The sequence below is a fragment of the Peromyscus maniculatus genome, chromosome 3 (assembly GCF_049852395.1).
Source record: "Peromyscus maniculatus bairdii isolate BWxNUB_F1_BW_parent chromosome 3, HU_Pman_BW_mat_3.1, whole genome shotgun sequence".
NCBI lineage: Eukaryota > Metazoa > Chordata > Mammalia > Rodentia > Cricetidae > Peromyscus > Peromyscus maniculatus.
In genome coordinates, this window is record NC_134854.1 from 9,402,581 (window position 1) to 9,428,054 (window position 25,474).

Genomic DNA, 25,474 nt, shown 5'->3' on the forward strand with positions numbered 1-25,474 from the left:
TGTAAAGGCTTGAGGGGATTTAATGGAATAGAAACGGTTAAATTAGAGGGAGCAGAAGGGCAGGGTAAAGAATGGAATACAGGGAGAGATAAATAACAACAAAGAAAAAGTCATATGGAAATGTACCTAATACTGATAGTGTGTCTGAGAGTTAAAAATGGAGTTAACTTACAATGGGATGAAAAAATCCTACTAGACACCATAGGCTAACAAATAAAAAGCTCATAGCCAGGAATAGGTTAACAACAACTCCGAGTTGTTGACCAGTGAGGGCCCATAGAATCCCAAACATTACAAATTATTGCCAATCCTATCAGTCTCTGGAATGTAACAGTAAGACCTATTGAAAATAGATTTACTTCAGTCACAAAATATGGAGATAAAAAGTTGGTACTGGTACTGACCTGGAAGCTTCATTTCTACTGGCTGGATTTCATATTCCTGGAAGGTACTATGCATGCTACAAAAAAAGAAAAGTCATTGTCAATCTTACACTAGTATTATCCCTACCAGTTATAACTACAACAAGACATGCCCACTGATGCAATAGTGGCATGAACATCATCAACATAACTAACTACTTTCTACTGGGATTGAAGTCCTAATGCACCATTAGTAAACCAAGAACCTGTGGTTAGGTAGGTCATAGGCCATAGGGGAGAAGCTACTACTATTATTATGCAAAAATGGACATAGTATTAAGCCAACTCTAAATGACTTATCATATATATATATATATATATATATATATGATATAGATAGATAGATAGATACAACTCTCAACCCCCATCAGAGAAGCTTGTATTTTCAGTAGATGGTAATTAACACAAAACTCTCAACTGATTAAGATGAAATTAAGAAACTATAAGACTGCTCAGCACTAAATAGGCTATCTATATCACATCTTCTTCCTAAGCTCAAGAATTATTTCATAAGAGAAGATGAAAAGACTGTAAGAGCCAGAGGTAGTAGATGGAAATAAGGAAATAGTGTCCTCTGTACACAGAGATCAAAGTATCTGAACATATGAACTCAGTGATTGTGACAGCATGCACAAGCCCTGTGTAAGTTCAAGCCATGTCAAAGCCCATCATGGAGATGGAAGATAGTCACAAAATTCAACCCCTAGCTGAGGAGCTATTGGCAAATGACAGCTGCTAGGAGAGGAAGAGACAGTTTTCTTTAACAGGGTTCTTCCTGATAAGTCGGCTATGCACCAAGAAGGCCACATATCCAAGAATATTTCAGCTGCGCAAATTGGACTTGATGGTTGAGAAAAATGAAAAAACAAAAATCACACAGATTGGGATGGGTCAGGAAATAGGGATGAATCTGGGATGATGGTGAGGGGAATGCTTATGAGCAAAATACATTGTACAAATATTTCAAAGAATGATTTTTTTAAAGAAAGAGAAAAGACTTAAATTACATTACATGACAGAAGTAAATGCAAAGGGACCCTGAAATATCAAAGATTAAGATAAAGGTTATTCTATAATGGCAGATAAACTGGACTATAAATGCTAGGTGAAATTTACAGATGTTCATAAGCTGCAGAAGATATTCTAAGAAAAAAGACCTACTAAAAGCATAGAAACTAGAAAGTGTAAGGTCTACAGAGGTCTTGTTCAGTCAATATGGACTGACATTGTCTGAATGTGGCTTTGGAAAGAATAATCTAAAAGTTGCAATTATTAAATAAACTGAAGGACCAAAGCAGATATAGAGACATTCTGGAGAAAATAGCATAAAAAGTAACAAGAAGGCCCTAAAATGCTGAAAAATGAATAGAAGGATCAAAGGTATAAGTTTAAGGTGAAAGCATCAAAATTTGGTAACCAATTGAATGTGTCAGGCAATGGAGAAGAGAACAGAGATGTCTTCTACAAGCTAGAAATTCTCCCTGGAACTCAGTTGTTTCTCAAAATAACTCAATAGAAAGGACTATTTATGATTAAATTAGGGGCTAATTCATAATATATATCCCAATGTGGTGATATTTTGTCCCCCAATGTATTGTGCATCCTAATTAAACATATCTGGGGTCAGAGAACAGAACAGTCACTAGATAGACATAGAGGCCAGAAAATGGTGGCACACACACCTTTAATCTTAGCCTTATAGAGGCAGAGATCCATCCAGATCTCTGTGAGTTCAAGGCCACACTGGAAACAGCCAGGCATAGTGACACACACCTTTAATCCCAGGAAGTAATGGCAGGAAGCAGAAAAGTATATAAGGCAAGAGGACCAGGAACTAGAGGCTTTTTAGGTTCTATTAGACTTTTAGGCTTTTAGCAGCAGTTGAGCTGAGATTCATTCCAGATGAGGACTCAGAAGCTTCCAGTTTGAGAAAACAGGATCTGCTAAGAAGTTGGCAAGGTGAAGTTAGCTGTGGCTGATTCTGTTTCTCTGATCTTTCAGCATTCATCCCAATACCTGGCTCTGGATTTGTTTTTATTAATAAGACCTTCTAACAATTGGTGCTGCATTCCAGTATATGTATAATATATAAACTTATATAATAAGAGTAACTTTACTTGATTTCAAGACCTATTTACCCTTGCATTCATGACTTTGTAGTATAGTATACATAATATAAATTATGTATATATATGAAAATTTATCTACATAATCTAATAATGAAATATAAAGAGCAAAATTATGTTGGTAACAGGAAAATGGATGAAACGGGGATTTTATTAAGCAAATTAAGCCAGTCTCAGAAAGACATACATTGTATGTTTTCCCTTATTTAGGAATTCTTGATTTTATATAGAAATAAAATCATGTATGTAGAATAAAATGAAAGTAAGAATGAAACTGTCTAGCAGAATGAAGAAAGTTATGGACAGAGAATATGGTCAAAGCACATTATACCCTTATATGAAAATGTCCTCATAAAATGTAGTACAATATATAATCATTATATAATGAAAAGCAGGGAAATTAGAAAGACAGAGGTATTCAATTGGTTTTAGTAAAATCTAGTATCATAGCCCACAAAAGCACACCCATCATATACTACTCTCTTCATAAAACTCCAGCATCAGACTTTTGTTTTGGTCCAAATAGGGCAGAGATTAGAATAAATTATGTTATCTCATTAAAAATATTATCCTTTTTCCAGTGACCTGATCTCAGTTTTGTCCACCCTCAGCTGGCCATAGTGTACTTTCATTGTGCTATCTCTAGGTCTATTTTCTATTCCATTAAGCTATACTACAAAGGCATTAAATGCAAGGATAAATATGTCTTGAAATCAAGAAATGTAATTCTCACTTTATTCTTCCTTCTTCAGAATGTTCTTGGGTACCCTAGTTCATTTGACTTTTCACATAAATTTTAGAATAATCTAATTTGTATTTAAAAATAATCTTTTGGGTAAATCCCAAAGTCTTTAAAACAAGTTGTATATAGCTAATTTCCTAGTATATATATGTATAAGGTAGATTCTTTTGAGCTCCTTGTTTAAACATCCAACTACCTATTTTAAAGGTTCCCTTGGACATCTGGTTTTTAATTAACTTGGGGATATTCACCACATCTTCACATGTATCCTGCAATTTCCTCCCATCCTAGTAAATGATACCAGTATTTAATCAGTCAACTGCTTAAACAGAAAACCTCTACAAAAGGGATTAAGCACCTTTAAAACACACACACACACACACACACACACACACACACACACACACACACACACGCTCAGAAATGTTTTAGCATTCAATTCATCATGAAGTAAAATCCGGTATCATGGCCCACAAAAGCACACCCAATCATAACACACACACATCATAGGGGTCTTGATCAGGTTTGTATTCTCTGCCAGTTAAAGAATTAAAAGGCAGGGAAAAACAGAAGCACAAGAGTTAGCTGCAGAAAAAAATCTCAAGCACCTCAGACAGAAATCAGCAGTTGAAAAAAGGCTGTTATTGAAGTGAGGAAACACAAACACACAGCAGACACACAGAAAAAGCCACCCTCCACAAAGTAGGGTTGGGTTGAACATTAAAGCCAGGGCTTTAAAGCCTTTGAAAAGTTTTCCTCTCCTAATTCAGTGTTGGTCAGTTTGAAGAAAGCTGGGGTGGTTGATTTGCCCAGATCTGTGGTGTGACATGTCTTGATCCAATCTTGAGCTCCTCCTTGACCAGTCCATCAGCAGGGGAACTGCTGGTGGGAGACAAAATCTTTTGTCTCAAGTCAGGAGGGTGACGAAGAAGCTGGTTATCCTGGAAATTTGTCACCTTTCTTACCCAGCCATGGCCTCTTTCCCTATGTCTGCCTACCAGGGAGTCTGGCTGACTCCAAGTCTCTCACCCATGTTTTTTGTGTACTTATTTTTGTCTCTCTGTACAGGTCGAACTACTATGCTGAAATAATAATTACAGCTACATTCTACTTTTCTCTTCGGTTCAAAGTGGCTCCATGCTGAACCCTCTGTTTAACTCTCATACCAACTCTTTCCATGGACACGAAGGTGTCTCCAATTTTCAGAAAAGATGTGTGGTGCAATGGGAGAAAGAAGGTAATAAATTGGTCAAGGGCACACAGCTACAGCTAATGATTCTACCAGTAAAGAATCTAATTGATTTGGTTCCAGAACTCAAGCACACTTACTTAATCTGATTTGAGGGCACTTATAATCTCCAGTCTTGATTAGTTGTATATTGTTCTCGTTTCTTCTCTCTCTCTCTCTCTCTCTCTCTCTCTCTCTCTCTCTCTCTCTCTCTCTCTGTGTGTGTGTGTGTGTGTGTGTGTGTGTGTCTGTGTCTGTCTGTGTCTCTGTCTTTCTGTGTGTCTTTCTCTGTCTGTCTCTTTCTCTCTCTGAGTCTCTCCCCCATCTCCCTCCCTCCCTCCCTCCCTCCCTCCCTCTCCCTCTCCCCCCTAATTGAAATGTGACCCCCATCAGGCACCACAGTTTGTCTTTAACGCTGTCTCCTCTAAAGCCTGGTTTTGAACTATAACTGATCATGGTGGTGTGTGACTTAGGGTGAGTATTCTGGAGCCCAGGGTAAGGGAATCTAGAATTTACAGCAAGCCTAGGCTACATGGTGAGACAATCTTGCGAAACACACACACCACACACCACACACCACACACACACACACACACACACAAACTCCAGTTATCCTGGCTGTACTCAATGATCCATGACATTTACTGAATTAATACATTTAGATGGACTAGTGTTCCCTCCAACCCTAACTAACCTACTTAAAAAGACCTTTGAGGCTCTCTGAAGTGATTTATTACATGAAAAAACCTTCAAGGGAAAAAAAAAGTACTGAGAAAGAATGGTACAAGACTACCTGTATGTCGTTGAGATAAATACTCTCCTTTTTAATCAATCAACTTTTTCCTGTAGTGGGAAAGATAATAAACAGATCAATGGGATGCAGAAAAGTGGGTCTGACCTTGGGCTGCTTTTTCACTCGAAGTTGTCGCTCTCCGGATATCTGAATCAGTGTGTTCTTTCTGCCCCTCCACTCTCCTCTCGTGCCTGACTGGTTCTGCTGGAGCATCCGAGTCACAGCAGGAGAATGTTCTGAGTTTCTAACTCCAAGGGGAGACCTCTGATCCGTGAGAGGAGGCAAAGAAGGAAGGAGGGGTACACCTCCCTCTTCTGGCGGCTTCTGGAAAGTCTGCGGTACCCGGTCGCGACATACCCGAGCAAACGGGTCCTTCTTACAGGCACTTAGTGTGGCAGGAGTCGGTCTCCCCGGCACACCGTTCCAGACGGTTCGGCAGGGGCCGGGGACGGCATGGCCAGAAGAACTCAGTGGCTCCTTCCACGAGGGCGGCATTCTTGGACGCCGTGATCAAACTTTCTATCTTCCTTTTTTTAAATGAAACAGAGCCCCCTGAGGTCCCCGGCGGAGCGAGGCTGCGGAGCCTCGTGAGGCTCGAGGCCACCGGCCCCGGTGTGAAAGGCCAGTTCCCTCCCGGCACGCTTTCGGTGGGAGGGGACGCGGCCCATGCGCAGCTGTGCGCCTGCGTCAGAGGCCCCACGCGCTTGCGCAGGGTCACCGTCCTGCTCTGGTGGCGCGCAGGCGCAGAAGAGCAGCTTGGGGCCATGGCGGCGGGCACGCTGAGGGCCTTGTCAGTGGCTGGCGGAGGCGAGAGCAGCGACAGCGAGGACGATGGCTGGGATATTGGGTATCTGGACCGGTCATCTCAGGTAGTAGGAAAGGCGACGTCTTGATGGCACTTGGTTTGCGCCCACCGTGGCTTTCGAAGGACAGGCCCAGACACACCAACCCCTTTTCCTCATGCTCAGTCCCCTAAAATGTCCCAGGATCGTGAATGACGCGTGTTTCCGGTTATTAAGCAAACCAGCAAAGGGCTCCCTCGTTCGCCAACTGCTGTTTTCATCAGTGGCGTCTTTTAGGCCTCAGACGTAGCGCTTGGCTTGGATTTGGCTCCTTGTTACCCATTCCCGTTAAAGATGATTTGAGATGTGGATTCTTCGCGTATTTTATTTGCTGGCCAAAGCCAAACAACCCTATGTACTTAACCAAACGTTGTTATTGCCTGATGCAATGGGAATGAAAATACGCCTAACGAGAATTTTAACTTCCTGCTCTCTTAGAAATTAAAGAGGTCGTTACCCGTTGAAGAGAAGAACGAAACATTTAAGAAAGCACTGACCACCGGAGACATTTCCTTAGTGAAGGAACTCCTAGATTCTGGTGAGAGTTAAGAATCCTGTCAAGCGAACAGAGTTGTTTAAATTAACTAGAGTGCCTTATTTTTCAGTTTGTGCTGTTTTCCTAATGAGTGTTAGCGTATCAGTTGTATTATCCATGTCTTAGTTGGCATTTTTGTTTACTTGACCAATTTTCGTCATCATCTGCCCTCTTATTTGGAATGGGTCACCAATTATCTTCCATTGGTTTCTTGCACCTTCTTTAAGAGACCTGTTCTGATTAATCCTACCCCACCTTAATCATCCTTTTAAAATATTTACTTGGCAGCCGGGCGGTGGTGGTGCACGCCTTTAATCCCAGCACTGGGAGGCAGAGGCAGGCGGATCTCTGTGAGTTCGAGGCCAGCCTGGACTACAAATCGAGTTCCAGGAAAGGAGCAAAGCTACACAGAGAAACCCTATCTCATAGAAAAACCAAAATATTTACTTAGCTATCATACGCTTCTTAAGATCTTCTTCAGGTTCTGTTTCCTTCTGTGTTTTGTTGCATAAGGCTTGATTGAGTTCAGTATCAAAATGAAGATCTATGTATTTCTTCTAGTTTCATGGCATACTGGGTGTGATTCCTTGGGGATGTCACTTAAGCTTTCAGAGAGTCAGTTTCTTTATGTAAAATATAATTTTATCCTGGGTCCCATAATGCTTTCTTAAAGAGTAAGTAAAACTTATTTTTAGATTACCTACACATGCAAATTAAATTGTTGACTCAAAAGGTTGAAATTATCCAAGGACTAACAAGTGTTAAACAACTACAAGATACAAAATACTCATACATAAGACCTAAGAGGTCATGAACAGCAAGTGTTTTTCTTCTTTGCTAGAGACAATATATCGTTTACTGAAAATACATCATTGGGAAACATCACTTGATGGTCCTGTAATATTAAATAAGCTGTCACACTTTTGTAAGCTTCAGTTTCCTCCTTTTTAAAAGAATCACAGCATTATACCCAAGACTATTGGAATTAAAATAAGACAATGTGTAAATAATGGGTTAGAATATATAGTTTTTATGTCACTGTTAGCTTAAGATATATGTAAAACTTCACTGTTAAATTTGTAACAGATGAGGTAACTCTGTCTCACTTTGTGAACAAACACTGGACCTTGATATTCACTTGATGAAGTTCAGTATGATTTAAATAAGGAAATAAGAGGACTGGATATATAATATGAATATGTATGTGTAGTGAGCATAGTAATAATGGGGTATAATAGGCAAAAGTTTTAGAGACGAGAATTTGTCCTCAGAATAATGGGACCAGGTATGTTGGAACAGGAACTTGAAGTATTAGGACTTAATATGGTCACTGGCAAATGGGGGCTTTTCAGCCTCTTGAAAAGAGCTTGCTGCTCTGTAAGTGCTTGGTTAGCCATTTGAAAGTTTTCCTGAATTACAAAATAATTTAAAACTCATTTTTAAAAGCCAGTAATAAATGTATAGGCATAAGGAGAAAGGTATTTTACCTTTGTTTTGGTTTTTGGTTTTTAGTTTTTTGAGATAGGGTTTCTCTGTGTAGTTTTGGTGCCTGTCCTAGATCTTGCTCTGTAGACCAGGCTGGCCTCAAACTTACAGAGATCTGCCCGCCTCTTTCTCCCAAGTGCTGGGATTAAAGGCGTGCGCCACCACCACTGCTGCTACCACCACCTGGCTGATATTTTACCTTTGTTTCCACAAAACAAGTACTAGAATTGATAATCAGTAAGAACTTTTGTACCAAAAGTCAACATTTACTTCTCTTTTGTCATACTTTGTCTATCTTTGATGCCACAGTTTTGGTAACAACTACCACAGCGAAGAATAAGCAAATAATAAGAAAATAATAATAAATAATAAGAACAAATAATAAGAAAATAATTATTGTTAAAATTGAAAAAAATGATTGAAAAATGATTGTTACTCTGAACTCATTTTCTGAATATTACAGCGGTTTAGAAAGGAAAAATTGTTAGCAAGAACAAACTCAAGCCCCACCCCCCACACACACACACGCTCTAAATATATATAGTTTAGTACTGCATTTCCCCAGTAATTCCCATATACATTATGACAATTTAACTAAGACAGTTGGAGATTTTACTTTTATAGTCTTCAGTGGCTTACTGCTTCAACATAAAAAATGTGAGCCTCAGAGCATTTCCTCAGTGATAGGACTTCTGTCTTTCTAAACAGAATACTGTAGCTAAAAACCATAAAAATCTGTAAATTATAAAACATTAATGCCAATGCTGTTTGTTACCCATACAATTTTCTTTGAAAACAGAAAAGCATTCTCTTTGCTGAAATTGGCAAGTATTTATTATTATTAATTATTATTAATTTTATGTGTATGGATGTTTTGCCTGCATGTAGGTCTGTGTACCATGTGTGTGCCTGGTGCTGGGAAAGGGCGTTGGATCCTTTGGAACTGCAGTTATAGACAGTTATGAGTCACCGTGTGGGTGCTGAGAGTCAAACCCAGGTCCTCTGGTACAGCAGTCAGTGCTCTTAACCACTGTGCCACTCCTCCACCCTCCCCGCCCTGCAAGTGTCAATGAGAAATGACCACTTTACTCCTAATCTCTCTAGAGGAAAAGGTTTCTATTAATTCAATGGGTTGGGTTCATGGCCTTATTGTATGTTTGTCCTTGTTACGCAGCTTCTATACTTTTTAATCCTGGATTAGGCCAACCTCTTTTTATTTGTTTGCTTTATATTGTCAAGCCAGTATTACTAAGGAAATTCCTAATAATTCAAGGGATTTGCTGCCTTCGTGGTTTGAAGGTTTAACCATCGTCCTTTCTTGGCAGTTACTTCCTGTCTCTGTCACATTCTAAATGTGATTTAATATATAGTGTGTGTGGATGGTTCGTCTGCATGGCTGTAACACATGCCAGCAGTGCCCCAGAGGTCAGTGAAGGGCATCAGGTAGCATGGGACTGGACTTAAAGATGGTTATGAGCTGCCTGCCAGGTGGGTGCTGGGGATCAAACAAGGTCCTCTTTATCCCTCCCTCCAGCCCTTCTCATCTAAATAGTGACTAATTTAAACTTTATTTTACATTCAAGGCCTGCCATTTCATGCCTCTCCTTATTCCAGTTCACTGCTTGTTATTCATTTTTCTAAAGTAAAACTTGATATTGATTTTCTGCTTGTTCTTTTAATCACACCTCCTCAAAGTAATTTTAAATTATAATGTTGCTATCTTTGAATTTCCTTTTATTTTCCACCCTGTTCCTCTCTCTTCCATGTTCTTGTTTTCATTTTTGTATTATATATTTCTGTCTTCCTATTGGTTTCCTTGCCTCCTGTCCCATTCTCAACAGTAGTGTGTTGTGTTTATAAGATAATTAAATGATAATATTGATCCTTGGATTACAAATTGAGCTCTAATGGTCCAACACTAATTTTCAGTTTCATGCTTTATCAATTTATCCATGGGTTAAGTTTTGTGTTGGTGCCAGGCGGTGGTGGCACACACCTTTAATCCCAGCACTTGGGAGGCAGAGGCAGGTGGATCTCTGTGAGTTCAGGGCCAGCCTGGGCTACAGAGTGAGTTCCAGGAAAGGTACAAAGCTACACAGAGAAACCCTGTTTCGGAAAAAAATAAAAAGTTTTGTGTTGATAAGAAGGTAAGGATGTCTTGAAGGCATATGTGGTATTTGCAACCATATAGATGTATAATACTGCTCAAATCTTCCTCAATGTCACCACAAAAAAGTAGCATGGAAGTCCCTATCATATTATAGATACTATATTTATTATATTACGTGGTAAACATTGTTCATATTGGGTCTCATGGAACATAGTGCCACCATAAAACTGAAGGTAGCAAGTTTTAGCAATACCAATACAAGAATTTTTGAAGCCTTTCTTATGAAGAAATGTCCTTCCATAATACCTACATATATCCATATAATTTTACACTTACTGAGGTAATAGGCTTTTTATTTGTCCTTATTTTGGTTGTAGGGCTTTCAAAAAAAATTTTATGGAGATGAATGAAAGATAGCCCAGTGATTAAGAGCATTTGCTGCTCTTACAGAAGACCCAGATTTAGTTCTGTATACACTTAAGGTGGCTGACAACCATCTGTAACTCCATTCCAGTTTCTGGAGTTCTGATGCCCTCTTCTGGCCTCTGTGGACACTGCACACCAGTGGTGCATATACAAAATAAGTCTTCAAAACAATGTTAGGCTGGAGAGATTGCTCAGTAGTTAAGAGCTCTTCCAGAGGACCCAGGTTCAATTCTCAGCACCCACATGGCAGCTCATAACTATCTCCAGCTCAAAATGATTTGACACCCTCATATAGACATGAATGCAAACAAAACACCAGTTCACATAAGATAGATAGATACATACATAGATACATAGATGGATACATAGATGGATGGATAGATCAATAGATCATTAAAACAAGGTGTCTCTACATCAACAGGCATTAATGTAGATTCCAGCTTCCGGTATGGATGGACCCCTCTTATGTATGCGGCTAGTGTGGCCAATGTAGAGATGGTTCGCTTCCTTTTGGACAGAGGTGCTAATGCAAGCTTTGATAAGGGTAAGATGCTTAAGAAAATTTGATTGACTGTACTGTGATTCTTTGATTTCCAAGCAATGGTTATACTAAATGAGAAATTAAAGTTTTTTAAACAAACATCTACCAGTTATATTATATAAAAATGAAAATTCAAATGTAAAACATACATATTTTGTAAAACTATCTCTCCAAGAAGATAGCTTTAGAACCTATTATTTTTGTTATCTTAATAACAGGTTATATTATTATGTACTTTTAAATAATATGCTAGATGATTTTGGTTGTTTTTAAAGGAAAAGTGCACTGAAAGGAATATCAAAAAGCAGTAATTTTGTGAAAAATTACTTGAAAATCACTTTGTATGCTTGAAAACTGAATTATATTAAAATTGTTTCATAGTTTCCCTGTTATTCAACAACTTCCATTTAGTGCTATGAGTCCATTCTTAAGAGCAAGAGTATATATGTATATCCAGTTTGCTACATTGAAGCAGTAATTATATTTTATTAAGATGTTTCTAACAGGCATTTGAATTCATTTCATATTTCAGATACGTTATGTTTCAGAATTAATTTTTACATTTTTAATCTATGTGAGACACTCACAAAACTATTACTATAATGTTCTATATAGTTTACAGAAATTCCTCTCTTTGTTGCATTCTTAGGTTTTGCTTTTCATCATGTCATTTGAAAATATCACTCAATGAAAGCCATATTTAAGAAGGAGAGTTTTAAAACATATAGACTACTCTGTTCAAAAACCATGGTTTTCTTTTTTGTTTAAAATCAGAGAAGTACTGTGGTTTAAAGGTATTCTATTTTCACAGTATGTGCACATAAATTCCTCTGTGTCTATGTAGCCTCATTCAGTAGTGAGGCCAGTTATTAATTTAATGTCCATCAATTGGTTCTAACAAAATATTGGACATCCTGGTAGTAACACTGTAATGATAAAACTGGGTCTAGTATAATTATGGCTTATCTGTATTGAGTCATTAGTGTAAAGCATGGTTATGATGTCCTGTTTTATATTTCTAATACTAGAGAAGGGTTTTTGGTGTGGTAGTGTTGTATGTCTTTAATCATCCCCCATTTCCACCACTTTTAGAAAACAGGGTGAGTTCACAGAGTAGAAATGACTGTTAAAAAAAAAAAAAGTGCCGGGCGGTGGTGGCTCACGCCTTTAATCCCAGCACTTGGGAGGCAGAGCCAGGTGGATCTCTGTGAGTTCGAGGCCAGCCTGGGCTACCAAGTGAGCTCCAGGAAAGGCGCAAAGCTACGCAGAGAAACCCTGTCTCGAAAAACCAAAAAAAAAAAAAAAAAAAAAAAAAAAAAAAAAAAAAAAAAAAAAAAAAGTACCAATGGATGGAGGCACCAGCAAAATGGCTCAGCAGGTAAAGGCACTTGCTGCCAAGCCATGCCTGATTATGTGAGTTAAATCTGTGGAACCCCCACACTGGAAGGAGAAAACCAATTTCCAGGGGTTGTCTTCTGACCTCCTCATTGGTACAGTTTACAAACAAATTTCAAGGATTGTCAGAAGTGAAGTAAAGCCAAACACTTACCTTTATTTTCCAATCACAAATTGAGCAAGGCATTTTTTTAAATTTTTTAAATTAAAACTTCACATGTAGGCTATGTGGATATACAAATTCATTGTGCTTAACCACTTTATATTTTCTTGAAGAAATGGCAGTAGGAGAAGAAAGTTAAGATATGAGTTGAACATACACTTTAGAGATGCAAAAGGCCCATTGCTGAGATGGTGAGATGGGAAGAGGTTGGGAATTTTAGAGTTCAATATATGCTTAGCATGGTAAAGAAGGCATTTAGAGATGCTTCCTAATGTGTGGGGATTTCTTTGCTTTTCTACTCATATAGACAAGTTAACCATCTTGATAACTGCATGCTCTGCTCGTGGCTCAGAGGAGCATGTCTTGAAGTGCGTAGAGTTACTACTTTCACGAAACGCAGATCCAAATGTTGCTTGTAGGTAAGAGCCTAATTCTCTGATGAAAGTATTATACTTTATCAACCTGTTAAATTTGATAAAATAAATTTTTAAAAGTCAATAACATTGTTTACTTGGCCAAGTAGTGTATGAAAATGCATCATAAAGTTATAGTTTCATTGTATAAGATTATCAAAAGGAGATAACATGAAGGTAAACTTTTGACTTTTAAATTTTAGAGGACTAAGAATTTGTAATTACAAGGAAAGAACTGTAAGCCTATTTCCTGTGAATCATAGCCTCAGAAGAACATGGTGTTTCAACTATAGTACAGTAATAAAATAAATCAAAAAAATAAACAAAGTTTCTTAAGTTTTTTCCATCTAAGAATTAAGAATTTGGGTCTGAAAAAAAAAAGAATTTAGGTCTGACAAGATGGCTCAACATTTAAGAGATGTATATACTGCTCTTGCAGTTCCCAGAACCCACATTGATTGGCTCACAACAACCTGAATCTCTAGCTACAGGGAATCCAACACCTACTTCTGAACTCTTTAGGCACATATACTCATATGTACATACCCACACAAAACATTTATGCACATAATTAAAAAGAATAACAAGCATTTTTTAAAAGAATTAATAGTTTTATTTATACAAATACTAAGAAAACACATTGTAAGCAGTTTTTCTCTGGCCCACCTGTCAGCTCCCAAATAGCCACACTGAGACTTCTTATTAATTTTAAAAGCTCAGCCAATAGCTTATGCTTGTTACTAACTAGCTCTTAAAACTTAAGTTAACCCATTTCTTTTAATCTATGTATTGCCACATGGCTCATGGCTTTACCTATCTGTGGTTGATACATTGTGCACTCTAATAAAGCTTTCCTAGGGATCAGAGAACAGAACAGCCACTAGATTAGACATAGAGGTCAAACAGTGGTGGCACACACTCCTTTAATCCTGTCACTCAGGAGGCAGAGATCCAGTTGGATCTCTGAGTTCAAAGTCACACTGGAAACAGAACCAGGCATGGTGGTACACACCTTTAATCCCAGCACTTGAGATCTCATGTCTTTGCTTGGGAAGGACACACACCATTAATCCCAGGAAGTGATTGGCAAGAAGCAGAAAGATATATAAGGCAGGAGGACCAGGAACTAGAGACTTTTAAGCAATTCATCTGAGATCCCTTTCAGGTGAGGACTTGGAGGCTTTAAGTCTGAGGATTTGTGGAAACAGGAAAGGCTGAGTTGGCGAGGTGAGGTTGACCATGGCTTTTTCTGTCCCTCTAATCTTTCAGAATTTACCCCAATATCTGGCTCTAGGTTTTTTATTAATAAGACCATTTAAGATTCATGTTACTCCTGTCCTCCAGCATATCTTGCTCCTTCTGTGTCTCCTAGCAACCCCATCTTTCCCAATGTCTTCTGTGCCCAAAATCCTGCCTAGCTATTGACCATTCAGTTTTTTATTAAACCAACCTAAGTGACAAATCTTCAGTGTACAAAAAGATTATTCCACAACAGTACATAGAAGTGTTTCCCTTCCCTAAGACTTCATCAGTTAGATAATTGTGTATAGGGAATGGTACTAGATACAAACAGTAAATATACCACATATATGTTGAAAAGTTACTACTAATAAAAATAAATTGCTTAAAATTTTCAATTGACTTCTTGCCTGGCTTCATTTTTCTACTCAGCCTTCCTATTAAATCTCTCTTTTTGTTTTAGCTAATCTTCAAAGTGAAGAAAATAGGAATTAGTACACATAAAATTAATGTCTAGTGTGGATAGAATCATTCATAATTTATTATTCCTAGTAGTTACTATCCATGGCCTCAAATGTAGTAATAATTATGCTTAACTCAAAGTTTTCTTCCTAATTTAGTTTGCTACTTATGAGACTAAAATAGAAGCCTTAGAAAGTACTTAGATAGCATATTTAGATCTCCTCTAAAATAAAAAAGATTTTTATTTCATTGGAGTACTTCTCAAGCTATATCTGTGTTAGCTTCCATACCATATTGGCAATTTTTAAAGATACTTTTGATTGTCACACCTCAAAAATCACTAGCATTTAGTATTTAGAGGTCAGGGATGGCCCAGTAAAATATCCTATTATTCATAGGATATCCCCTCCAAGCAAAGAATTACTAACCCCAAAATGTCGATAGTGTTGAAGTTCAGAAACTCTGATACAGTATTAAAAAGGCCAAGCTATACAGATAATCATCACCTAAAAATTAAAGATTAAAAAGAGTAGATATTAAAACTATCTACAAACGTTTAATGCAACACTTCATGGGAGTACTTTTATTCTGTTTAGAGAATAACTCTTAAGTGTAAATTTTAAATGGTTGTACCTTGAGATTGAGACACACATACACAGTTGAATTGAATCCAAGTGTGCTGTCATTTAATTTGTACCTTTGGAAATGGCCTGAAATAAGACTTGCCTCTCTGGATTCAGTGAAATATTTGATTTTGTGGTGTGTTCTTCAGCTTTTGCTTTTGCTGTTTTTTTTTTTCTTTCATTACTTTCACAAGATGTTATAGGTAGCCAGGCATGGCAGTCCATGCCTGTTAGTCTTAACATGCAGGAGTCTGAAGCAAGGGGCTTATGAGTTCAAGGTCAAGCCTGTACCACTTGCAGGAAGACTGTGTACCAATAGCAAGTGGTGAAAGCTTTGCCTTCTTACTGACTGACTTATAAGCATACTAAAGGAGACATCAAGGCAAATAGTGTCATGGGTTTATTCTGCCTCCTTAAGAACTAGATATCATCTTTCAGATACATAGGATAGACCTTAAGTGATGTGTCATGTAAAAGGAAAACAAACCCAAGACACATGAGAATACAGTGAGGTTTGGAGGGAACTGGATAAGTAAATCATTAACAATAGGAAAAAACCTGAAACCTGTTTGAATATTGGGAGTTTTAGTTTGATGTAATATGTACAAAATATACCAAAAATAAATGTAACAGAAATTATTATCCAGCTGTCAGAGGAAAAACAGACTTTTAGATGAATTTATTTTCAGTCTCTTGACTTAAGAAATGGTTTTGCTCATAAAAATTACCTCTTAGAGTGATAGAAGAGATACATAAAGCTTATAAATGACTAATTTTGTAAAAGCTAGATTATCGCCAAATTACTACTCTTCTAGGAAGATTTTCTTTTAACTAAAATGAGATCTGTAGACTTCTTTCATGAATAATAACCCTATAGCTAAGCCTTATAGGTCAAGCTGTAAGCTAAAAACTGAACTTTGAGTTCTGATGTCTGGTGTGGCTAGAGCACATGTACGCCTTGTTGTAACAGCTCTAAATACAGTCTTTGTAGATAAACTAACAGGGTGAAGAAAATGAGGAATTCACTTGTATGTTAGAAAGAAGATTCTTTAGGAGTTTGTAGACTTTTACAATGGAAATGAGTTGTTTGAATCAAATTGCTTTGTCAGTTTTGCTAAAATGAGTAGAAAGAATGAAAGTTAAGAGTAAATGTTGAATTTTCTATTACTTTATTTTCTAGAAGTCATGTGTTTTATCACAGCAATAGAAAAGAAACTAATACATTGGCAAAAATAGCTGATAAAATCAAACAAAATTTATTGGCTTAGATATTGAAAGAAAGGGCAAATATATAGTAAATTTCTATGAAGTTACTTGCTGACTTTAAAAGGCAGAACTTAAAGCATTTTAGGACTAAGCTCAGGGAGCAAGCGTGGGAAGGGCATCTCAGCCAGCATTGCACCTTTCCTTACCCCACCTGCCTAAGTGGACACAGGCCCTGGCATGGTTCCGGGGGCACCACTGACTTCCCCACACCTCTAGTTAACTGCCTTAGTTGCTTATTGGGAGATACCATTCGTGCTTGTTGTGACTGTTGTGTGTACTACTTCAGCAAACCACTTTGTATGGGTGCTGCTTATTACCACCAAGTGTTTGCATATGTTTTCAGATTCTCTCTTTGTTAACCATTATAGTTTATTGGTATATTTTCCTCCCTCCTTCCTTTTCTTCTCCCATCTCTTCCTCTCTCCCTCCCTACTTTCTGTCTGGATTAATTTTTTAGACTGTCTAGAGAAATTACCATTTTATTGTTTGATAAAATTCAAATCAGATTGTTGGTATGTAGTAAAGGGAACTCTTGTAGGTGGTGTTCTACCTTCATTGTTTGTGGGAAGTCTCTACTTTCGGATGTATTGTAGCCATCAAGAGAGGGCAAAAAAAATAGATCACACACACTGTAAATGTTAGCTCCCAGAGCATAGAATACAGAGTTTCTCTTGTCTCACAGATCTATGAATTCTAACTTGTTTCCAGAGCCAACAGCCCTTACATTAGCATGCCTGTTGGTCTGAGTTCTGATGATGTTCTTTACCGACCTGGTCAGGTGACAGCAGAAAAAGCTTTCTCATATTCAGAGCCATATTCCTGTTGATCTGTGAAGTAGCAAGGGTCCAGAGGCAAAAGCAATTATAAATGTTAGCTTTCACTCTCAGGTTTTGCTCTCTGGATTTCAGCTCAGTGACTCCTTGGTGTCTTTGTTTTTAAGAAAATTTAAAAAATTTTAAATACAGCTGTTTTAGGTGCCTTCGCAGCTTTGGTCCAAATTATCTAACTCACCGTGTCTACAAGAAGAAATTAGCATTTTATAATTATAATATGTTTTTATATTTATTACTGTTTTAGTGTCTACTCTTGCTTTTATTTTCTGTGTGGATTTCTTTTGTAGTTTTTTTTTTTCAAAAATTAACATTAACATTTCATAAGTTCTCCATATTGGTACAAAGAAACCTACATCATTCTTTTATCATTTTCTCTATTTTTTTCCTCTCCTTTCTTTGGGATTAATTGCAAAGAACTAACAACTTGAAAGTAATTTTTGAAGTTAAAACTCTAACCATACAAGAATGTCAAATTGCATACAGCTTAATGCTGTCAACATGATAATGTGTAATAAGGACAGTGTGCAAGCAATATGAATACAGTAGAGGTCTCAAACAACATAAAGTTATTAAGTATGACAGAAAGATCCCACACTCATTTTTGAGTTTCACAATTGTGAAACTCAAAATCACAATTGTGTTTTTCTTCAACATTGCTGATTTCAGTGCTTAGTAGGCGAAGTTTTTCTCCCACTCCGCAGATTCCTTTCACTCTGCTGATGTTCCCTTTGCTCTGCAGACACTCTTTCCTTTCCTGTGTCCCCTTAGTTAATTCTCCGGGTAATTTCTTGTGCTGTAGGAGTTTTGTGCAGAAATTTCTCGCCTATTCCTAAGTCTTTAAGTATATTTCCTATGCTTTCCCCTAAAAGTTTCAGTGTTTCAGCTTTGTGGAGTGTGTTACCTTCTTTCACCTTTATATGGGTTCTATGGATATGTCTTCTGTAGCAGGCCTCTACAGCCAGGGCTGTTACCCACTGAGCATCTTATCAGACATGCTGTCTTTAAAGGAAACATTTGTCTCAACATTTGCTGCCTCCCAAGTACTGTGTTAATTGCTTTTAAATACGTGGTCTAAATAATGGTTATAAATCAGTGGTAAATGGAGCTGACACTTTTATTGTTAAAGTAGTAATAAGCTTTGTAAAATCATATGTAACTTAATATTTTTTTTGTTTGTTTTTAGAATTTGTGAGATTTCCCCCTAATTTGCTGAAATGTTTTCTTTTTTTTTAAAGGTATACTTATATGTAGAAGGTACTTTATCTGGCAAAGAATTATGTTAAATTCAGATTTCTCAGCCATGAGATAAAAGTTTTATAAACTTGTGTGGCATTTTAACTCCAGTAAATGTTTTATTACCATTGATAAATAAGGACACATTCACCAATGCTCAAGGTTTTGATGTAATCATTGAATAGTTGTTAACTTGTTGAATAGTATTGCCTATTCTGAAAAAGAAGAAACCTTGGGAAAAACTTCACCTTTCTCAGGGTATAAATTTAGTTACAAATTTCACTGGAGCAGCTTGGTAGAGTGAGTATAATACTAGTCTTGTAATGAGAGCATTCTTCTAGTTTAAATAAATATGTGGCACAGCTGCTTCTGACAACACAAGCAGACATCATGACAGTATTCTTCCAAAAGCAGTTCTTAAATTGCTAACTTAGAAAACATTACTAGAAATGACCATTAACTTCCTGATATTTTTCCTCTTCTTTTTAAATCTGCATATAAATAATTGCCACATTTTTGTTGTGAATATTCAAATAACAAATAAGTTCATGGAGTAAACACAAGTGTTCTATAACTGAAGAAATTTGTTATGTTCTCTCAGATAGTAACTAAATGGTTTAATGAAGATCCCAATCCTTTTAAAAACCAAACCATATTTACATACAACTGTATATGTGCATATAATTTTTTTTTCACTCAAAAATGAGTGTGGGATCTTTCTGTCATACTTAATAACTTTATGTTGTTTGAGACCTCTACTGTATTCATATTGCTTGCACACTGTCCTTATTACACATTATCATGTTGACAGCATTAAGCTGTATGCAATTTGACATTCTTGTATGGTTAGGAGTAATGTTTCATGAACTAGATTTCTAAGGTTTGAGCTTCCACTTTATTTTTTTCTAACTCTGTAATTTTGTTATTTATCTTTTCAGCTTTGTTTTTATAATAAAAGCATCACATCATAAAGATGTTTTTCTGTTTTGAACTGTTCCTAGATAGGGAATAAGGATGTACTACTCCTAACAAGATGTACACGTGAATTATATAAAAGACTTCCAGAAGTAGATTGCTTTAAAAGTTCATACATTTAAAATGCATGAAGAATCCTCAAAACCTGTTTGGCAATTCATATTGTAAGCTCTCTGAAAGAATATCTACTTTATATCCTTGCCAATGTATAAATAAGTTTGTGTGTGTATGTGTGTGTGTGTGTGTGCATATGTGCCTGTGTGTGTGCGTATGTGCCTGTGTGTGTGCGTGTGTGTGCGCGCGCGCTGCTGCTGCTGCTGCTGCTGCTGCTGCTGCTGCTGCTGCTGCTGCTAGGGATTAACTTTTATTTGCTTCTATTTAAAATAAGAATTATAGCTTCCCTTTTAAGTAGATTAATTGATGATATTTCTTTTCATTGGCCTATTTAGTCCATTATCAATATATGTGCTACATATATATGAACTTTTTGTTCTAATTTTGATTGAAAATCCAGTTTTTTATTATTTTACTCCTTATCTTGTCAGTTATTTGTTCTTTCAGTGTTCTTTGAGTGACTACCCTAAAAATTACCACACCTATTCTTTATTTATTAATGTCTACTAAAAATTAGTGCTTTTATGTATCTATGCATACTGTTAGATACTTAGAATGTTTAGATTCCATTTGTCTTTTGAGTGTATTATCATGTATTTAAATTTATATTTACATGATGCTCATAATTCATTATTACTATTTTAGTATTAATGGCAACTTTGATGTTAACTTTTAATTTTACCCATGTAATCATCTTCTCTGGTGTTCTTCACTCTGTCCTGTATTTTGTTTCAATCAAGAATCATTTTCCATTTAAAACCTTTTCTTAGTACATCTGTGTATTAGTTAAGGTTTTATTGCTGTGAAGAGACACCATGACCACAGCAACTCTTACAAAAGAAAACATTTAATTGGGTGACTTAGAGTTTCCAAAGTTTAGTCCATAATCATCATGGTGGGACATGATAGCATGCAGACAGACATGGTGCTAGAAAAGGAACTAAGAGTGGAGAAGGAGCTACATCTTGATCCCACAGGCAACAGGAAGTAAACTGAGACACTAGGTGTAGCTTGAGCATATATTAGACCACAAAGCCCACCTCCACAGTGACACACTTCCTCCAACAAGGCCACACCTACTCCAACAAGGCCACACCTCCTAATAGTGTCACTCCCTTTGGGGGCCATTTCCTTTCAAACACCACAATCTGTAAGTAGAGTCTTTTGAAGACATTTTGTTTACAATTTCAAGTTTTTTAGTGGAGATTAAAATTCTAGGTTATCAATTACTTTCATTTTTAAATTTTTTTTTTGAAATTAGAATATAAATACAGTATTTCCTTCTTACCTAGGGAAGAGTACACCAGTAACAAGTGGTCAGCCCTGAAAATATACATGCAATACAATACATACATACAAGTAACATACAAATATAATTGTATTTATGTATTTAGAAATATGTGTCTGTACATATGCATATGTGTAAGTAATAATAACTAATGAAAAACAAGACCATGAATTTGAAAGTTACTTTTTTTTAAATACTTATCAAAACTTTCTCTTGTACCATCTGCTGTTTCTTCTGAAATGGCCATCCATCCTTATATTTGATCCTTCTAAGATACTTTAAATTTACTCATTGTTGTTTTAATTTTCTGGGGGGTTTTGAACTGGGATTACAGATGTGCACCACCATACTAGCTCTATTGGCTTTTTAAAATAATAGCAACAACAAAATCTGTTTTATTGTATTTTTTGTTATGTATCAGTTTGTACACATAAAATAGTGTACAAAAAATATCATATACACTATTTTATGTGTACACACAAGCACACTAACACATTTTCTAGAAGATACAGAATGAGTTCTGCCTCTGAGCTCATTGCCTATGGTGATTACTTATTGGTTTCCTTGCATGTCTAGATCTGTAATTATAGAAATTGAGAATGCTTTTTTGCCTTTCTAAAATTTGTGCTTAAGTTTCTCTTTTTCAGTACTCATAGGCACCTTTTCAAATACAAAAGTTCCTGATTTGAGAAAATTAAAGTACATATTCTTTTCAGAATAAAAGGAAGTCTAAACATACTAAGTTTGTGTTTAGACACGAAGCCCAATATTATTAATGTTGCCTTTGTATCTTCTTGCAAGGCTAAAGATTAAAACAAAACAAAACAAAACAAAGGCATAAGTTTGAGATTCTAAAAGTCTCTGCTAATTCCCTGAGCATTCTTTTTAAAATGTGTTTATTGTTGTACATGTGTATGGCGTCTCTGCATGGGCAGGTAGGTGCATGCTACAGCATCTGTGTGGAGGTCAGAGGACAACTCTGTGATAAAAATTCTCTCCTTCCACCCTTACTGTGTTCTGGAAATAAACCTTGCACCACACAGCAGCAGGTGCCTTTATGCACTGAGCTATCTCACTGGCCTTATACATTCTTAATACATTTTATTAACCTGAGTCTCCTTTATTCCATCTCTAGGTTAACTTTTACTTTCTTAAAGCTATTTCTTGCGTCCTAGTCTTTGGTGTTTTCAACAGAAAAGTTAGCTGTTCATCTTATCATTGATCTTTTAAATGTTTCCTCCCCAGCCCTAGATTCTTGGTGCCAGAATCTGTAGGGAGGAGGGTTCTTGCCACAAGATGCTGTTTTCCTTGCTATCCATCCTTCCCACACTTCATCTCCAGGAGAGAAAAATGTATCCTCCTTGAGAGATGTGGTTTTGAACAGTGCAGAGCAGGTGATCTGTCACTTGTGAATTGTAGACTTCTTGAAGTCTGTTGCTTGATGTTTTTTATTAGTTTGGGAAATTCACCCGCCAATAAAATGCTGTCTTTGCCTCGTTCTCTTCTCTGTAACTGGAATTGAGACCATTGCACTTAGTCTGTTACATGTAGACCAATTGTACTAACACTCTCTCCTTTTTGATACATCCATTCCCTTCCTAAGTTTACAGTGGATATTCTCTCCTGTATATTTTCCTAATCACTAAACCTGCATTAGTTAGTGCATCTACTATTAAGGCCATTTATTAAATTTTTTAAATTTTTTAAATTTTCTGAGTACTTTTTATTGCCGGATATTCAGGTCTCTAATTAAATTTTTCTTTTAGTTTTTCTCCTTTTATTGAAAAATTTTTATCATACAATATATTTGATCATGTTTTCTCTTCCCCCAACCCTTCCCTAAATCCTACCCACTTCCCTGTTTTTTTATTCAGTAATGTTCTATTGTGAAGTTGAAGGCACTAGAATTTTATGTGTATGTGTTAGAATTATAATATCATCTTGAATTATTGTTCTCTTTATCAATATGATGTAACCTTCTTTATCTTTTTTGAATAATTTTGGCTTGAAGTCCAGTTTTCCAATATTATAACAGTAATGTCTGCTTTCTTCATAGTTCCATTTGCTTTGAGTGATTTTTCCAAACTTTGCCTAAGGTTGCTTCTCTCTGATGGTGAGGTGTGTCTTTTGACTGGGTTAATGAGACAATTAATATTTAAAGTTATTATTGAAAGGATTATATTAACATCTGTCATTTAGTTCATTTTGTAGCTTTTGGTATTTTCCCATTCTTCATTTGCCAAATTTCTGTCCTAAAGTAAGGTTTATTCTTTCCTATAATCTCAGGGATTTTTTTTTCAGTGCAAAGGATTCCTTTGGGTATTTTTATAGTACTGACTTAACAGTCATGAATTCCATTAGTTGTACTTATCATGGGAGGTTTTTCTTTCTTCAACTGTAACACATAGTAATCTGGGTCCTTCAGTTCTTAGAATAAATCATCTACACTGTCCTGGCTCCTAGGGGTCCTGTCTTTGGATCTGCTCTAATTCTGGCATATTCATCTCTGTCTGTGATTTGGTTCTTCTCTCTTTCATCTTTTTGTCCTCTAGGCTTTGCATTTTAACTAGAATGTAGCATGGAATGTTTCTTTTCCTGTCTTGTCTGTTTGGTACTGTAATGTCTCCTGAATCCTGGATGGTCAGCTCATTCTCTTGATCTGCTAACTTTTCCTCTGTGATCTTTATTGAATGTATTATTTGTGTCTCTAGTCTGATGTTCTTCTCCTTGTTCATCCCCATGATTCATAAATTTTTCTTTTGATGGTGTCCCCTGGGTTTTATATATTATTTTTATACATTCTTACTTTATCCTGATAGATGTCTTGATATTCTTCTCCATCTATCTTGTTCTCCATCTCTGATACTCTCTCTGTCTTCCAAGTGACTCATGGTAGAAGAGAGGCTTTCTACTGAGGTTTTTTTGGAGAGAATATAGGACTTAGTTCCACACCAGGGGCTTGGCTTTCCTGCTCTGGAAGCCTTAGTGTTGCTTCTCTACCTTCACATGGATTGGATCCGCTCTGTCACCATACAAATCCCTGAGGTGGATTACTTACAAAAATTAGAGGGAAGTGTGTGTGGGTGAATGAGCATGTGTATTTCAGGAATCCTAGTTTCTGATAGTTCCCCCCTCCCTGAAGTTTACTATGTTTCATAGAACACTAATCCCATCGATCTGAAGTATAGTTAGGATTCTCACACACATGCAGCTTTGAAGCTTCAGAGATGTGGCACTCTCAACAGCTCAGCTCTATGAGGGTCTATACAGTTAATGACATGGAGGGGTCTCATGTGCCAGCAGAAATCTCATCTCAAACTGGAAGCCAGCATCTGCATAGGGCCAGGTTTAAGGGTTGTCCCAGTTTCCATGAAACTTAACAAGATCCCCACAAGATACCCTGGTCATTATCAAGTACTTCCCCCAGTTAACCTGGGGACCTCTTACTGTGCCCCATTTCTTAAAGGTTCCACACCTCTCCCTGGAGGAGAAGACCAGCTTGCAACACTTGAATGTTGAGTGAACACCTAGACCACTAGAGCACCTTTCCAACATCTTGTAGGCCCCTCAGTGCTGATCTAAAACTGTCTTACTCCTGGACGTAGATGTCCAGTTCCCAGCACTTTATCATTGCCCAAACTGTGCTTGTTTCATTATTCTTCCAGCTACACTTGTGAGCAGAGTTTAAAAAAAAGAAAAGAAAAAAGAGTGCATCAAATATGTATGTGAAGGTGTAGGCAGATTTTTCTTTGGGCCTCCAGCTCATTAAAATAAAAAATTACATAGAAACATTATTAGTTATGAAAGCCTACAGCTTAGGCTTATCCCATTAGCTCTTATAACTTAAATAAACCCATTGCTATTCATCTACGTGCTGCCATGTGACTCATAGCTTTTGCCTTTCCTTTTGCATGTCTTGCTCCCTCTGTGTACGACTGGCGACTCTGCCTATCTTCTTCCCAGAGCTCTCTCTAGTCAGAAGTCCTGCCTATACCTCCTGCCTAGCTACTGGCCATTTAGCTTTTTATTAAACCAGTCACAGTGACACATCTTCACACAGTGTAAAGGAATATTCCATAGCATGAAGGTAAAACAGTCATTTAATTTGTAGTGCGAAGAAACTGTTAAGTACATCATTGTGAATGAAAATTCCTATGAACTTGAGTTTTGTTGCCCTCTAGTGGAAGTTTTATTGAAATGAAATAACCATAAAGTCAGAT

At 36.9% G+C, this 25,474-nt stretch overlaps 2 protein-coding genes across 2 annotated transcripts in view; one reads left to right on the forward strand and one right to left on the reverse strand.

Annotated features, from left to right (window-relative positions):
- Positions 1-404: 404 nt before the first annotated feature.
- On the reverse strand, positions 405-5,964 carry LOC143272263 (uncharacterized). Its single transcript, XM_076566171.1, has 2 exons — positions 5,417-5,964; positions 405-460 (listed from the first exon to the last, which is right to left on the reverse strand). The coding sequence occupies exons 1-2, from the start codon at positions 5,804-5,806 to the stop codon at positions 452-454; spliced, it is 399 nt and encodes a 132-aa protein (XP_076422286.1). The 5' UTR covers positions 5,807-5,964; the 3' UTR covers positions 405-451.
- Asz1 (ankyrin repeat, SAM and basic leucine zipper domain containing 1) overlaps positions 5,488-25,474 on the forward strand; it is a 41,116-nt gene continuing 21,129 nt past the window's right edge. Inside the window, exons 1-4 of the mRNA XM_006991231.4 lie at positions 5,488-6,180; positions 6,592-6,691; positions 11,131-11,253; positions 13,116-13,227. Coding sequence (XP_006991293.1) covers positions 6,076-6,180; positions 6,592-6,691; positions 11,131-11,253; positions 13,116-13,227 — 440 coding nt within the window. The 5' untranslated portion in view covers positions 5,488-6,075. The remainder of the gene's footprint in view (positions 6,181-6,591; positions 6,692-11,130; positions 11,254-13,115; positions 13,228-25,474) is intronic.

What these genes read in the sequence shown, in the direction of transcription:
- LOC143272263 (XM_076566171.1), bottom strand. Translation starts at nt 5,806, where the DNA reads ATGCCGCCCTCGTGGAAGGAGCCACTGAGTTCTTCTGGCCATGCCGTC.